The 17251-nt window shown below is 45.3% G+C and overlaps 1 protein-coding gene across 1 annotated transcript in view; it reads left to right on the top strand.

Moving 5' to 3' along the window:
- Positions 1–16389, top strand: part of UBE2O (ubiquitin conjugating enzyme E2 O) — a 78395-nt gene extending 62006 nt beyond the window's left edge. Inside the window, 18 exon segments of the mRNA XM_021002683.1 lie at positions 2629–2688; positions 2939–3049; positions 3502–3599; positions 4477–4540; positions 4936–5079; positions 5968–6077; positions 6237–6387; positions 6647–7125; positions 7583–7737; positions 8050–8162; positions 8289–8420; positions 10032–10121; positions 11355–11995; positions 11997–12055; positions 12462–12598; positions 13286–13489; positions 13584–13641; positions 14080–16389. Of these exon segments, the coding sequence (XP_020858342.1) occupies positions 2629–2688; positions 2939–3049; positions 3502–3599; positions 4477–4540; positions 4936–5079; positions 5968–6077; positions 6237–6387; positions 6647–7125; positions 7583–7737; positions 8050–8162; positions 8289–8420; positions 10032–10121; positions 11355–11995; positions 11997–12055; positions 12462–12598; positions 13286–13489; positions 13584–13641; positions 14080–14753 (3480 nt within the window). The 3' untranslated portion in view covers positions 14754–16389.
- The last annotated feature ends 862 nt before the right edge of the window (positions 16390–17251 follow it).

The raw sequence follows: 17251 nt of genomic DNA, 5'->3' as shown, positions 1-17251 counted from the left end.
ATCCAGGGAAGAATTATGGAGTTTGAATGCTTATCGAAGCATACTGTTTGCTATTTTTTTTCTTTTGTTGTGTTTTATTTCCTCTTTCTTGTGGTTCCTCCTATTGGTTCTAATTCTTCTTTACAACATGACTAATGTGAAAATGTGTTTAATAGGAACGTATATGTAGAGCCTATATCCAAGATTGCACGCATCTTGGAGACAGAGGTGGGGAGGAAGGGGGAGAAAATTTAAAACTCAAAAGCGTATGGAAATGATTGTTGAAAACTAAAAATAAATTAATTAAAATTTTTTAAAGTTTCACTATCTCAGACTTGGGCCCAACTCTTTCTTCTACTCGTATTCCTCTCTTCTGATCTATAAATAGAGGCAAGAATTATTAGATGTTCTATTTAGAACCTCCTCATATTGCAGAAGAGAATGAAACAAATAATAACACCAGATGGACAATTAATATAAATTAATTAGTACTTTGAGATTAGCTTCAAAGAGCCCTATGCCCTCCCAATATAGTTATAACAAAGGGAGTTAACAGATTGTCTTCTTTCTTTATTCCTATCACAAGAAAGGGACAAGCCCAGGACCTGGCACAAGGCTCTAGAACAGGAGTGAGAACAGGGCCAAGTGAGAGGAACTGAGCACCAGGTACTGGTCTCACTGATCCCAAAGGACATGCATATAGAATAAGAACCCAGAGGAAGAAGAACTAGGGAAAGGTTTGGGCTTAGGGGAGGATGGTGACATGGGTTGTTAGGCACTAAATAATACCTATTCTTGAGGGTTTTCCACCTTAGATTATGTGCCCCTATTCACAGCATCCAGAAAAAAGATACAGTCTTGCTGCTGCTAGTGTCACTAATACCATATTGCATATTCATATGGGCCAACTCCTGATCCCAGCCTGTACATTTGTGTTGTGTGTTTGTTGTTGCTGTTGGAGATAGAAGGGCAAAATCCTTAGACTGTTCTATTTCTTGGGAAAGGCTAAGGGTATTACATTTTGGAAGAACAACCCCAGGGGGATGGGTTACTGTGATAAATTTGTTTTTGTCCCATCTAAATCTCTTCTTCTTAGCACCCATCTTAACTGTTAGAAGGTTGATACTATTCTTAGTGTTTTATACTTCAGTTGCCTCTCTGAAAGGTTGGAGAAGTAGATTTGTCAGCTGTCGGGGGTGGTACCTCTCTCTCACACTTGGGAGTTTGTATGCCACTTATGCTTTTAAAGTGGATGCATCTTGTTTAGAATGGAAAACCAGTCTTAGAAAAAAAACCGTTGGAACTGCTTGTGGCATGTAGCATATAAACTTTTTTCCCTCTCCTGTATAAGGATGAAGCTCAACTATGAAAAGAATCTATTCTAATCTTGCTCCCAATGCCAGCACCTTTGTGAAGCTCCTCCATGCTTCCATTTTCCCGTCTGATACAGCAGGATAATTCAGTTTTTTGGGGATATAGAATTGAGAAGATTCATGTTGGGATGCTTCCTGAGGTTGTAAGCAGTGTTGAGGCTAGGTGGATGAGACATCACTTCCACCTCAGGGGTGTGGTGACTTGGCAATCCGTAGTTTGAATCCTAATAACCAACATTGATAATCATCTGCTATTTCCTGTTGGGGAGAGGTATTGTGGCTATCCAGAAAATACAGCGGTCAGCATAGTAATGAAGAGTGTCTACCTGGGGGCAACTTTAGGCTTTAAAAAATAGGGTAGAGGAGATTGGTTCCCAACTTGACCAGACAGAAAGCTGGCCCCAACCAGGCATTGTAGAGATGAAGAAATAGTGCTTGTCAGAGAGAGGGGGAGAAGCAGGCACCCGTGTGAGAAAGACACTAATTGTTATTGTTACTATTGACGATGATGAATGTTTATTGATCACCGCCTCAGATGCTTTTTCTGCAGTTGGCCATCCTCCAAGGGCATGTTTCCTTGAGAGTTACTCAGCAGACCCCTTTCATACTTTTGCCCCTTAGATAAGCAGCAGGGGTAGCAGCTGTTTAGAAGGGATAACCCAGATTAGAATGCATGGTATCCAGTGATTAGAATTGTTTTAGAATGGCCAAGTAGGTTGATCTCCTAACCTAATTTCAGACTCCATATACGGTTAAACCTCAATTTAGGAACCATGAAGCACATCTAGGCCTTTTGTATCTCTTCCTTCCCCAAGATGCCTACCTTTTAACCCTTTTGTTGGTCAGTAGCACTTCTACTATAGGTTTTTTGGTTTTGTTTTTTAAAGAAAGGAACTCAGATAAATTTGCTCCTTTTAAGTGCTTGGGAAGGAGAGTCTTGTTGGAGAGGAAGTTGAAACTGTTGGCTAAAATGAAATATTAGATGATCTGTGGATTTTTCTTATCCATACCATTCAATTTTTATTTTTAATTATTATTGTTATTATTTTGATGAGGCAATTGGGGTCAGGTGACTTGCCCAGGGTCATACAGCTAGTAAGTGTCAAGTGTCTTGTCTGAAACTGGATTTGAACTCACGTCCTTCTGACTCCAGGGCCAGTGCTCTATCCACTGCACCACCTAGCTGCCTCTATACCATTCAATTTGATAAGAAATGTAGATGGTAGTGATTTTCAGAGGTTGTTTTCACATATGTACTTTTCTGTTTCTTCTACAGTTGAAATTAGAGGATCGTTCTGTGGTGCCCCGGGATGTAGTCCGACACATGAGCTCAAGTGTAAGTGCTACACTGTCTATCCTTGTGCTTTTTCCCTAAATATCAATCTTGGCTAATGAAGAATCTTAAATATTTGGGAGTGTGTAAAGAAAAGAGGTCAAGGTCTGATCTCCTGAACAGTACTTGTAGCTGAGTTCCCTGCCATAGAATTTTCCCCAGTGTGGGACTCTGTGGATTTTAAGGTTTGGGGTCCTGGTAGTGTCTGTCACTGTTGCCTATAACTCTGAAACTTGTGTATCCTTGTTTTTAGGATAGTCAGTGTGGGACTGTGATTGATGTGAACATTGACTGTGCTGTGAAACTTGTTGGTACCAACTGTATCCTCTACCCTGTCAACAGCAAGGACCTGCAGCATATCTGGGTAAACCAGGCCTCAGGGCTCTTCCCCCCACAACTCCTATCCCATCTTCTTCTCTCTTGGGTTCAGCTGCCCTCTGTACAGTGAGGATGTTGCTTCCTTCCCATTCTTTCTCCAAATGTGGCTGACTAAAGGGTGAAGATATATAGCACGTGCTTCTCCCATTTAGGCTTGTTTGTCTTTCCTCCAGAGTGAGCAGTTCTCAGATACAGTGTCATAATATCTACTTCCTCCTAATACTTCAGTAAGAGGGCTCTCAGAGAAAATGTCTGTTCTGTTGGTGTCTGCTCCATATCAGGGCCAATCACAACCTCCTCTCCAAGTAACAAACTGATGAGGTCCACTCCTTGCCACAGCGGGATGATGAACACTCTCTTATCGCTAAGCTCTCCAACCTAGTTTGCACACACATTCTATGTCATCTCTTACAACTACTTTCTCTGATTGATCAACAGCCTTTCATGTATGGGGACTATATTGCCTATGACTGCTGGCTAGGGAAGGTCTATGACTTGAAGAACCAGATAATCCTGAAGTTGTCCAATGGAGCCAGGTACCTCACCCACCTGTAGGTAGATCCTTCCCTTCCACTCAGAGGAGCCCAACAACCCTGGGAAGGAGGACAGTCAAGGGGTTTTTTTAGGGAAATTGTGATGAAAAGGTTCATGTGGTAGGATAGTAACAGATATTTCTAGTATTTGGGGCAGCTCTGTTGGGTATGAGAGACAGCATGGCATAACGAATGCATAGGGAACTGACCTCAGAGACAGGAACACCTGGGCTAAATTCAGACCTCTGGTCCATCCTGGCTGTGTGACCCTGGACAGGTCATTTAACCTCTGCCTGTTCTAGCCAAGTCTTTAAGTGGCAGAGAAGGTGCCAGCCTACATTTGTAGAAGGATTTTCCTCCTGCAGGAGTTCCCTGTATCAACAAAATCACATGTCCAGTTGCTAACCCTATCCCATTGGATCCTTAAACCCAGCCCAATGCTAGTCTCTTCTGCCATGTTCCTATTGTGGTGTTTGGTTTTTATTCTTTGTTTCTTCCTGCTTCTTTGGAAGAATGACCTGGGGCAGCCTGGTTTCAAGGTTATGTTTAAGAGGAAAGTACTTTCAAAAGCTTTAAAATCGGTTAACTCTTGGATTTAGGATTAGCTTTCTGTATAGTTTAGCAGAAGTTCTTTCCCTAGCTGAGCAAGTTGGGTGGTTAGGGAAGAAAATGATTTGGTATGTTGAAAGCATTGATAATAACTCTCTTTACCAGTATCTGTTTTGCTTAGTAACCTAAATTAGTTCTGATAAGCAAAGTAGCTGTTTTCCTGAGTCCTGCTCCACCTCAGGGACTGTAATCAGTGTGTCACCTAGCAAAGAACACCTTGATCCCTTTTCTCAAGTCTTGTGTTCAGACTTTGAATCTGTTTTGTTTCTAGATGTTCCATGAGCACAGAAGATGGCGCCAAACTCTATGATGTTTGCCCCCACGTCAGTGACTCGGTAACTTTCCCTTCCCAGGAGAAGCTCCTTAGGGGTCAGAAACTCTTCTTTCTGTCCTCAGAGTTTGGGGCCTACAAAGGAAAGGGTACTGCTAAGCAGACAACTCACCAATATCCCCTTCCAATTGCTCATTCCAAGGGCATGGCTACCTGATGCATGAGGACTTGTCTTGGGGAATAGTGAGGTGAACATGTGAGATGGTACCTGTGTGAATGTGTGTATGTGAGTGTGAATATATGTGAATGTGTATTTGAGTGTGTGAATGTGTGTGTGTTTGAATGTGAATATGTACATGGGTGTGTGTGGGTGTGTGTAGTGGGGAGAAGCATCATGGGTGGACTGTTGTCAGGAATACCTTTGTTGAAAATCCACTTTTTTTCTCATTGCTTCTGCAGGGGCTCTTCTTTGATGATTCTTACGGCTTCTACCCAGGCCAGGTGCTCATTGGCCCTTCCAAGGTCTTCTCCAGTGTACAATGGCTGTCAGGTGTCAAGCCTGTGCTTAGCACCAAAAGCAAATTCCGAGTGGTGGTAGAGGAGGTAGGGTCAATCAGGGATTACTTTGAAAGTCTTGAAAAGGGACTCTCTGGAGAAAGAATATTATGACTTAATTTATCCCAGAGATACCAAGTCCTAGAATTATTTTGATTTTTAAAGGTCTTGTGGCAAAAGGGTTCACTGTAGGAAGCTAGATATCTGATGACAAAATGGATTCTTGTCAGTTAGGGAATCTTCCTACAGTATGACTTATATAGTCTGAGTAAGGCCAGAGTGAATAATATGTAATTTGTAAGGTAGAATAATATATAATATAATGTCCCTTGTATGCATTAGGATGCAGAGTGGTCTAATAGAGACAATTCTCTAACATTGGACTGGGAGTTAGGCATCCAGAGTTCTAATCTAGTGGAAAGATTGCTGCATTTGGAGTTAGAAGACCTGAGGGTTAAAATCCTAAATCTGCCACTTATTAACAGTATGGCCTTGAACAAATTACTCAGCTTCTCTGGGCATCAATTTCCACATCTGTAGAATGAGGGGGTTGCACCAGGTGGTCTTTAAGGTTCCATCCATCTCCAAATATATGATTCTTGTCTTAATTTTGCCTTTAGCTATGTGACTTTAGACAAGTCATGTCACCTCTGGAGGGCCTCAGTTTCTTCAGCTGTAAAATAATTGAGTTGGACTAGACTCCTTAATGGCCGGTTGTGCTCTAACATTCTGTGACTGATTCTTCTTTGGAGAAGGGGTATTACTTCAGGGTGGGAACTAGTCCATAGCCTATTAATATGAAGTTCCACATTCCAAGTTTATATGCCAGTTCCTGAGTCCCAGCTAAGCTTTAGAGAGGAAAGCTTTCCACAAAGCTCTTTTTAATTGAAGCCACTAAAAATTTGTTCTAATATTGGCCCTTTCCAACCACCCTAGGTACAAGTTGTAGAGTTGAAAGTCACATGGATCACCAAAAGTTTCTGTCCGGGAGGCACAGACAGTGTCAGTCCCCCACCTTCCATCATCACACAGGAGAATCTGGCTAGGTAAGGTTTCTAGTTCCCCTTTCTTTTCCAGGCCCCAAAATGTTGACCCCAGCAAATCTCCTTAGGACTTTAAGCTCAGTCACAAGAAGAGGGTCATAGACCAAAGCCTTCCCTCAGAATCTCATCTCCATTACCACCTTTCCTAATTCTCCTTCACAGAGTAAAACGTCTTGGGTGTTTTGACCATGCTCAGCGGCAACTTGGGGAGCGTTGTCTTTACGTCTTCCCAGCCAAGGTGGAGCCAGCCAAGATTACCTGTGAATGCCCTGAAAGAAACTGTGTGCTGGGCGAGGGCTTTGTGGCCAAAAAGGTACAGCCAGTGAGTTGGGAGTGGGTAGCTCATCCGTTCTCAGCAGCAGTAGGGAGATACAGAGCAAGTTTGGGTCTTAGCCCTTGGTGAGCAGCTGCCTTATTCCTCTCATATTCATTTATTCTTTTGCAAATCTTCACACTGCTGGGGCTGGTTGTTCTTGGCCAAGCGGCCCTAGCTCTACTGGGTTATTCTCAACTGGGTATTCTGCCTCTCTGACCTTAGTACTTCTCCCTCCTCCATGTGTCAACCTTTCCAGGTAAAGCGATTGCTGAAAAAGCAAATTGTGAAGATCATGTCCTGCTCGCCAGATTCCCCTGGCCCTGGGGATCATCCTGATGGGGACCCTGACAAAGGGGAAGCCAGAGCCAAGAGTGAAGCAGGAGACCCATCCAATCCTGACGAGTCTCCCAATGGCTCTATCAACCCAGCTGAAATTCAGGATGAGGGTTTAGAGGGGTCTGATGACACTATGGAACAGCAGCCCCCATTCCTGCTCAAGGAAGAAGGAGTCACAGACTACAGGCTGCAGTCAATGGAACAGGATGCAGATGATGAGGCAGCTGATGATACAGATGACACGAGCTCAGTGACTTCTTCAGCTAGCTCCACTGCCTCCTCCCAGAGTGGCAGTGGCCCTGGTCGGAAGAAGAGCATCCCCTTGTCTATCAAAAACTTGAAGCGAAAGCACAAGAAAAAGAAGACTAAGGTATCTCGAGAATTCAAGCCAGGAGACAGGTAAGTGAAGATGTTGAGACTGGGGCCTGGTTTAATTAACCTGATTCAGTCTGCAAAACAGCTGAGATCATTTCATTTGCTACTCACAAACTTACTTTTGAGGGCGGGGGACCCTCAGCCACTTGCCAGCTCAGAAGGAGCCCACCCAGGGTATCTTGTAGGCAGTTGGTAGGTGAGGTACCACACAAGCTGGGCTAGAAGAGGAGAATGATTAGTGCCAAGGTTCATCTGTAAGACCTGGTGGCCTCTGTATGCCCAGGTTGTGTCCAGTCTCCTTGGAGAATAGAAGGGACTTAGATAACATAGGCAGAGTCTTTAATGTCAAGCCCTTAATCCTCTGGTCCTTCCAAGAGAATCTAAAATTAGAGCATTTCACATTTTCCAGTCTACAGGAGAGTCATCTTGTGGGGGGAATAAGTCTCAACATCCTAACTCACTGGTGCCCCTGTTCTGCTAGGGTGGCAGTGGAGGTGGTGACCACAATGACCTCAGCAGATGTGATGTGGCAAGATGGCACAGTGGAAACCAACATCCGTTCGAATGAGCTCTTCCCTGTGCATCACTTGGACAACAATGAATTCTGCCCAGGAGACTTCGTCGTAGATAAGAGAGGTAGGGGACAGCCTACTAGTGTACTCCCCGGTTGGGAGGGGCTAGGGATCTCAGAAGAGAAAGAGAGGTCATGTTGGAAGATTCTATACCTAAAGTTAAAATGGGATCAGGGGTGGTGATTGAAGAAATTATGATTAGTCTTCTGAGTAGATAGTCGCACATTGGAGGGTTTGGGACAGGGAGAAAAAAAGGTCTGGATCAGGCAGAAGGTAGACATCCAGTCTCATGCCAGAATTCAGGATGAGAGTTGGGGTGAGCATTTATGGCCCAGAATTTCTTAGCCCAATCACCTTCTTTCTTATGAATTCATAGCCCAGAGTTGTCCAGATCCAGCTGTTTATGGGGTAGTACAGTCTGGGGACCACATTGGCCGAACTTGCATGGTGAAGTGGTTCAAACTTCGGCCAAGTGGGGATGATGTGGAGGTGAGTGTATAACTGTTTCTTTCTCTTGTAGAATGAACTCTGCTTAGAGGAAATAGTATAGGAAAGAGTGAGGGGTTCTTGGTCTAAAGGATAGCCTGGCTATAGCAGTTTATTCTATGATTGCAGCTAATTGGAGAAGAAGAGGATGTGAGTGTTTATGACATTGCTGACCACCCAGATTTTCGTTTCCGGACTACAGACATAGTCATCCGAATAGGCAATGCTGAGGAAGGTGCTGCTGGCCCCAAGGAAGATGAGGTACAGTTGACCAGCTGTCCACTTTCTCACTCAGTTCATCCCTGTTTTAGTGTTGCAGCCTGAGGTGAGGATAACTGCCTCTGTGGGGCAGGACAGAAGCTGAAGTTTCTCCTACCTACACCCAGTCTGGTTACAGAAAGCAAACAACTGCAGGCTCTGTTTTTGCCACCAGATGGCCCCAGCACACTGGATCTGGTCATATCAAAATATAATTCAGTTCCACATACCTCATAGGTACTCAGTCAGTTTGTTAATCAAAAAGGATGAGCTAGAACTCCCTATGTGCCAGGGAACATCTGAGACTTAAAGGAAGGCCTCACCTCTCACCTCTCACCTCTCTGGTAGCACCTCTTAAGGTGAACTTCAGTAAATATCCAAGTACCCCCATATACAAGGTGGTATGGCGATAGAGAACGCATGTCATCTGCTAGGTAAAGAGCTGGCTTCAGAGATAAAATGGCCTGGGTCCAGTGACTGCCTCTGCCACATCTTTGACCCTGCCCAGGTTACTTGTTGCTCTCTGGCACTGAGACTAGAAGATGAAGAGAGAAGGTACTGACCTATGTTGGCAGAGGGAGTTTCCATAAGGGAGTTCCCTGTGTCAGTGAAACGATAGATCCATTTTCCATCCTCGTGTACAAAGCACTCTCTGTCTAGGCATCATGAGCATTCAAAATTGTACAAGATTTAACCCTTACCTTTGAACTTGCAGTTGGGCTAGTAGAAGAAGTAACTCACAAATACTGATGCCCTTAAGCAGGTATATCCCATATCAGCAGTAGACTATCTGCTGTAGTAGTTGAGAGAGAACAAGAACTTTGTTTTGAGCTGATCAGGAAAGGCAGCTAAAAGGTGGCCTTGGCGCTCCCAAGATGAGCAGTCAGTCCAATGCAGTAAGTCTGAGAAACAGCAAGTCGTCCAGATTGACAGGTGTATGAGGCTGGGCAGAACCAAAGGGAAGGACCAGGGTTGTAGCTGCCTCTTGTTTATGGCACGTGCTGTAAGGTTTGTGAGGCCCAGATGATTCCCCAGCAACCATTGTACTATGGGTACAATACTGCTCACCCTTGATCGCATAGCTAATGAGCTCCAGAGACAGGATTTCCAGTGTTCTTTCCATTGAACCATACTACCTTCCAGTTCCAAGTTAAGGAACCTGTCTTTATTCAGTGAGTAAAGAGAATCCATTTAGGTTTTTGAATAAGCTAGTCTTATGAGGTTAGTGGTACTTTGAGATTTCTGTTCCTGTTTCTGAGCTGTTTACTGCCTATGTTCCCAAACTTCAGGCCTATACCCCCATCTCAAGCAGTAATCATTTATTAAGTATCTGCTCTGTGCCAAGTACTGGGGATATAAATATGAGAAAGAAATGTGACAGTCCCTGCCCTCAAGATACAGTTACTCTTCTTAAATGGAGGATCTGGGGGGACCCTATGATCAAGGGGTCTTAGGGCAAAAGGTATTGACGTAGGGTGAAATTCCAGAGCTGATGCTCCCAGAGGTCCTCAAAACTTGGATCCTAAGTCCCTCAACAAGATAGCTCATCCAGGGTCCCTGTTGTGTCCTAAGAAGGGAATCTGACTCAGGCTGATTTTTTTTTTCCCCATGCAGCCATCAGTAGGCCAGGTCGCCCGTGTGGATGTCAGCAGTAAGGTGGAGGTGGTATGGGCTGACAATTCAAAAACGATCATCTTACCCCAGGTGAGAGACTCTGAATAGGTCTGAATTGATTAGATGCCTGTAGTCTGATTAGAAGGTTTTGTGCTCTGCTTTCTACTTCTACAAGAAGCAAAAAGTCTTAGCCTTCTCTTTTTCATAACTCTTCCCCCTTCTACCCCAGAAGTAGACTTAATGGGATGACTTTTTCTTTTCAATTTTTTGAGGGGTCTTGGATAGGTAATAAAGGGGGAAGGCCTGATTGGGGAGAGAAAACAGAGGAAAGAAGAAAAAAAAGAGGTATAACATGCCTCAGATTTTGCCCCAAATTATTCCATATCCCAACCTATCTAATTTAGTCTTGTCTCGCTTGATAGTTTCCCTAAATCTTTAGACTCACAGAAGTTTTCACAAACCTTCCAAATTTGGTCGGCTCCATTTTGCATTTACTCAGTGTTTCCCTTTTACCAGTCTAGAAAATGCGAGCCTTTATATGCAGATAAACTGACACCCTTTGACAAACATAGACTCCTGTGAAAGCTGGACAGAGTAGGAATAGCAAGGAAAGGTAGTTTGGGTATGAAATTGCAGTTCCAAGACACATGTGCTTTCCAAGTCCCCATTCCCTGCTAACTCAAGTAAAATGACTGCTTGACTGCCATTCTCTCGCTTTCATGCTGGAGTTTTAATGGGCCAACTCTCCTAGCCTCGAGTCAGTTTTGGATCTTAACCATCCTATCTGAGGCCGTCTGGGGAGAGAGAACAGTACGTGACACAGTCTTCTGTGTTCTCACCTCCCCCTCCTGTCACTTGTTCCAGGCTCCCTGGTGTGTCGCCACAAAGGGGACGCTGCTGCAGTGTCAGCTGATCCAAGCTTCATTGGCCTCTTAGCCCAATTGGGCAGCTGCTTAGCAAGGCAGAGAGGGGAATCATGGGCCAGGGTGGAACAGGAGCACTGGTTAGGTATCTAGACAGTACTCTCTTCCCAAGTTCTGTAGGGAAAATGAAAGAAGCAGGGGAATGGTTTAGAGGAGACCAGTCTGTTCCAAACCAAACTGAAGAAGCTGGGCTAAGACTCCCGAGTTTAGCACAGTCAAGAAAGGAGGTTACAGGTACGTGTCATGTAACAGTACAGCGAGAGCACAAGCCGTGGTAGCCCTTAAAGTAAATAGCCTGCCTTGAGCTCCTTCAGAATGCTTTTCCATTGGTGGGGATGTGACTTCCACAACTAGAGCCTGAAAATCTGAGCTGCCATTGTGTTTCTCCTCCTCTGCCCAGCACTTGTATAACATCGAGTCGGAGATCGAGGAGTCAGACTACGATTCGGTAGATGGTAGCACCAGTGGGGCTTCCTCGGATGAGTGGGAGGATGAAAGTGACAGCTGGGAAACGGACAATGGGCTGATGGAAGATGACCACCCCAAGGGAGATGAGCCCATTGTGCCTCCTACCGAGCTTCCAATCACCACCGAAGAGGACAAGGGAGTGGTGATCAGTGAAGAGGCCGTGGCTGCAGCAGCTGCCATCCAGGGAGCTGTCGCCATGGCTGCCCCTGTGGCTGGGCTGATGGAAAAAGCAAGCAAGGAAGGGCCCCCAAAGAGTTTCCGGGAACTGAAGGAAGCCATCAAGATCCTGGAAAGTCTGAAGAATATGACAGTTGAACAGCTCCTGACTGGTTCACCCACTTCACCCACTGTGGAGCCTGAGAAGCCCACGCGGGAGAAGAAATTCCTAGATGATATCAAGAAGCTGCAGGAAAATTTGAAAAAGACACTAGACAATGTGGCAATTGCTGAGGAGGAAAAAATGGAGGCTATGCCGGAGGCAGAGCGCAAGGAGGAAAGGGCTGAGGCTCAGTCTCCCGTTCGATCAGAGTGGCCCAGTGAGACCCCAGTGCTCTGCCAGCAGTGTGGTGGCAAGCGGGGTCACTTTCACTAGTGCCAAGGGCGAGGTCTTCTCTGTATTGGAATTCGCACCCTGTAAGCTGGTCCCTCACCTTGGTGTTGCTTGTTTGTTTCCTTTGTTCATTCCCACACTGGGTTCCTTCTGAGTTGACATATCCCCTGTTGGAATGGGGGCACTCCACTCCATTTGTATCCCCTGTACCACACTTCTGACCTGCTGTTTCTCTAAAACCCTATTCCAGGTGAAGAGAATTTTAAACAAAGTTGAGTAATTCTGATTGGAGAGAAAAAGGATGAGTCAGATAAAGGGTATATTATTCATCTTTCTGGGGAAAAATATCAAGCTATGAAGTGAAGGGCACTACTTCCCAGTGACCTGGGCTTCCCCTGGCTGCCAGTCTTTCCCTTACCTATTACGTTCTAGACACATCTCCCCACGGTTCTCTATTTTGCTGAAATAACTGGTCTTTCCCATCTCCAGTTAATCATTCATTTAAGAAGATCGAGTTCCAGCCACCAGAAGCCAGAAAATTCTTCAGCACAGTAAGGAAAGAGATGGCACTGCTCGCTACCTCGCTTCCAGATGGCATCATGGTCAAAACTTTTGAGGACCGAATGGCAAGTAGAGGGAGCCTATTTCCCACCAGAATAGAGCTGGGTATCATTTGCTGGGTCCTGATCCTCTCAGCCTCCTGTGGGAACAACGTATTCTTTCTTAGTTACAGGGGAGCTTAAGACCAGGGCTTTATTGCTGATCTTTACACAGTACCAATATCTTCATTGAGCAGGCCAGAAAAATTCCCACGGTTCTAGTGAGCTATTGCTTAAGGCTTCAGTGTCTGTTCTCCTAGTCACAAAAATGATTATGGTAGTTGATGATTCCAGAATGTTGTTTCCAGAATGTTTGCTAAGATGTATTCCTTATTGCAGGAGCCAGTTTTATCTGTTTCTTTAAGGTCCCAATTGGATTTTTTTTTTTTAGTATTCACCCTTTCAATAGAAGAGCCTCCAGTAGAGGGCAACCTGGAAAACTTCCCTTTAAACATTTTCAAATCTTGAAATTGACTTCTTCCTTTCACCTTACTGTGAGATAAAAGGGTTGTGTGGAAACATTTTTTTTTCTGGATATCAAAGATTTGGGTAGTAAACTAGTAGTAAGAAGGTACTAAGTGACTATATGGATCAGGCTATTAAGGTCAGAATTCTGGTGGCTCAGGCTTCCGCAGTTCCTTTATCTCCATGTGGAAAAGTGCAGTGTGTCCTGGCTGATTCCAGTAATCATTGACCTTATCCCTCTTCTTCCAGGACCTCTTCTCAGCCCTGATTAAGGGTCCTACTCGAACCCCTTATGAAGATGGCCTCTTCTTGTTTGACATCCAGCTCCCCAACATTTACCCTGCTGTGCCACCCCACTTTTGCTACCTCTCCCAGTGCAGTGGGCGGCTGAACCCCAACCTGTATGACAATGGGAAGGTGTGTGTCAGTCTACTGGGCACATGGATTGGAAAGGTAAAGTGAGTTGCTAGGATAAAAAATGGGAATGGGAAAGCAAGCCAAGAATGTCTCTGGGTTGTTATTCACTACTCTTCCATATGTATTTCAGGGAACAGAAAGGTGGACCAGTAAATCCAGCCTTCTACAGGTGCTCATCTCTATCCAAGGTAAGTCGTGGTAGATAAAGGAAAGCGGGTTCATAGCAGAGGGAGTTGGACACTGGGCCTCTTTGGAAGAGTTATAGTTCTCCGTTTGGGTCAGTTATAACACCATCTTGCCTGAATATTTAATTGAGTAAGGTTAAAAATAGGTTTGGAAGACATCCATTCATAATTCCAGACTTTTCTAAATTGAGCTTCCAAGAGCCAAACTGCCCAAGATGGGGAAGAATTGACCTGGCAGGGCAAGAAGGACAGTGTAGTGGACAAAAAGATTGGTCAGCAATGATCTAGAACTGTTATTTCTCCTACTCCTTGAAAAACAAGCTAATCCATAGGACAATGAGTAGAGAATCAAATGTTCTTTAAAGTAGCCTGGCCATGGCTTCTCCTTTGGATACCTGGCGTGTTCCCTTACACCTTCTGTTTTCTTAATTAATCCTACAGGTCTGATCCTGGTGAATGAACCTTACTACAATGAAGCAGGCTTTGATAGTGACCGGGGCTTGCAGGAGGGCTACGAGAACAGCCGCTGCTATAATGAGATGGCACTGATCCGTGTGGTACAATCCATGACCCAGCTGCTGCGGCGTCCACCTGAGGTCTTCGAGCAGGAGATCCGGCAGCATTTCAGTACAGGAGGCTGGCGATTGGTGAACCGAATTGAATCCTGGCTAGAGACCCATGCCCTCCTTGAGCGGGCCCAGGAGCTGCCCAATGGGGCCCCCGGGGACGGCAGCTCACCTGAGCCACCCACAACTACTGAGTTATCTGACTCCGGCCGAGAAGAGCCAGAGGAAGCAGGGGTGGCTCCTGGTGATGCCTCCCAGGGTTCAGACTCTGAGGGTGGTGCCCAGGGACCGGCACCTTCAGTTAGCAAGGACTTAATAGAGCAGACCCCGGAGGCCACCCCAGACTCATCTGTGCCACCCAGTGTCAAACCAAAGAAGCGGAGGAAGAGCTACCGAAGCTTCCTGCCTGAGAAGAGTGGCTACCCAGACATCGGCTTCCCCTTATTTCCACTCTCTAAGGGTTTTATCAAGAGCATCAGAGGAGTCCTGGCACAGTTCCGGGCAGCCCTGGTGGAGGCAGGTATCCCTGAGGGCACAGAGGACAAGTAGCAACCCCCAGACTGAAAAGACAGTGGACACAGTGGGAGAGGTTGGCCTGCTGCTTAACTCCCTCTCCTGGAGTCTCCCTTCTCCTTTTTTTCCATCCCCAAAAAGAGGGCCCCCTGCTGCCCTCATCCCCCCAAGGTGAGTGATGCTGAAGTGAAAGGAGTTTCTAGATGCACTCCCATTTCTGGTCTGAAGCTGTCTTAGAGCAAGAGGCTCTTTTGCAACAAAAAGAATCTGAACTTCCTAGGTTATTTTTTATCATTTTTTTTCTCCTTTTCCCCCTGTTAACTTCCTAACAAAAAAAAGAAAGCCCAGTTCTTCCTTCTCCCTTCCTTTGCCACAAAAAGTTCCAGAAAATAACACTGAGGCTGTCCTTAGGCCTGAACGTTTTGTTCATTAGTGGCAAGACCTAATCTCTGGAGCAGTGGATGTGCCTTGCATTCATTGTAGTGGGGAAAGCCACGCTCCAGTGGCCCCTTGCCCTCTAGATTGACTCCTCTGCTGCCCAATCCTGTCTCTGCCACTCTTTCCAGAATCTACTGTCTCTTGTCTATGCCCCACGCAGAGCAGTTGTTCCTTAGGGACTTCCTGGGGCCTTTCCCATCAGTCACACCACCCTATCAGAACCTTGCCTGTGTTAGTTCGTTACCCATAAGGTAGCAGTGGCACGTAGAGGGGATGGTTTAGCACTCTGGAATGAGGGTGAAGATAATGGATTTGATGGGGAGGTAAAAGCTATAGGTGCCTTGCTGATCCCAGACCCGACCATGTGGGAGAATAAGCAGCTTTGGTTTCCTTAAGCTCAAAAACTTTTTGAACTGAGACTATAAGTGCTCCTTCCTCTCCTTACCCAGAAGTGAAAGTGCAGCAGGAAGGAGGGAGTAAAGTGCTAGGGACTCTGCCCCTGTCATCACAGTAGCCACTTGACAACATGGAGAGGTGACATGAAGCTCATACCAGAGAGGCTCCCCTTCCTCAGCAGCCAGCCCATTCTGGTGTGAGAGTGAGGAACCCAGCTGGTTCTAATGCAGAGACTCTGCAAGCTGAGGTGAGTTGTAGCCAGCTGGGGACTCACACCTCTCCCAAGACACGCACAGAGGTTTACACATTTTCTAAGCTTTTGATAATGTGAAGCTCCAGGTTATGAGGTTGCTATTGAGCACATTGCAGCTATGTAATTTTTTTGGTGTATGTATTGTAATATTTAAGGTTTAAAAAAAAAAGCTAAAATCTCATAAAAGACAAAAACCTTAAACTTAAGAAAAAGACAAAAAAAAAGCCAAAGCATGATGCATCTTGTTAGCCTTAAGCTGACTCCACAACTGTGCTGTACTATAACCAGCTAGCAGCAGCTGCAGCAGTGGGGAGAGTGGTCAGAGGCAGGACTGTGGGTGGCATTTGAAGACTTGATTCTATTCTGTACAGTATTTAAGAACAAAACAGGATTGACTGCTGGGGCCGTGCTTCAAAGTGCGTTCATTGTTCATGTGGAGATGTGAATGCCCTATTGCTTATAATATCTGTATAAAGTGCTGTGTGATTAAAGTTTTTTTACCTGCATTTTTTTTTCCAGTTTGGCTCATTAGAATGTAAAAATAAACAAAAAAGGTAATGCCATTAAACCTGCCTCTGCCACTCATCTGGACTTTGCTGCCTTTTTTTCCCTCGAAGACAGTTTTTAAAACATGTGCTAACAAGAGTTCAAGAGATCACATGCGCACGAGCGCACGCGTGCGCGCGCACACACACACACACACACACACACACATTCCACCCCCATCCCCTCATTCCTTCATCCATTGAGAACCAGACAATCTCATGTCCTCGCCAAAGGTCCACCAGGCAGCTTCCTTTGAGGTCAGTCAGATCCCTTTTCAAATACAGTAGGCGTTCCTGTCACAGATTACTAGCTGTCTGGCCTTTCTCAGAAATAATGGTTCCTTTCTAGCATTTGATAAAGAACATCCTAATATTTGACCTCAGTACTTTGGACTGAAATAGTCAAAGCCTCAGTTCAGAAGTTTAGTACCTCTTTATGAGGCTGAAGTTGCTGGCTGGCATAACACAATAGGGCTCTAGGCAGGTATTTCTCCTTTTTATAACTTCAGTCCAGGGAAAAGATCCCAAAGGAGAAGAAGTGGGGGGGGAGGCGGTTGGGGGGTCTGTTGACACACTGCTTTTACCATTCCTACAGCTTATACCTCCTTCAGTGGGTCCTGTCTAGTTTGTTCAGTAGGAAGGAAGTAAAGCGGGAGTAGGAGAGGATGATCTCTGTAAAAAAAGCTAGGCTGGAGAAAGGTAGGTTTTGGTGGCAAGAATGGAAAAAACTACCCGAGTTGGGATGGGGGAGCGGGACGCTGTTGATAAAGTTTGCCCTTTTTTCTCCTTTGCCTGAATTTTCCCTACAGCTGTAGCTAAGTAAGGAAGGTACAATTCCCACCTTTTCACCCAAAATTTTGGCCCAAATAGAATACAAACACTTTAAGGGTGGCAGGGACTCT

The sequence above is a fragment of the Phascolarctos cinereus genome, unplaced genomic scaffold (genome assembly GCF_003287225.1).
Source record: "Phascolarctos cinereus isolate Bilbo 61053 unplaced genomic scaffold, phaCin_HiC Scaffold_5;HRSCAF=322, whole genome shotgun sequence".
In the NCBI taxonomy this organism is placed as follows: Eukaryota; Metazoa; Chordata; class Mammalia; order Diprotodontia; family Phascolarctidae; genus Phascolarctos; species Phascolarctos cinereus.
The sequence above is the reverse complement of the archived record's forward strand: the minus strand, read 5'-3'. Positions and strand labels throughout refer to the sequence as shown.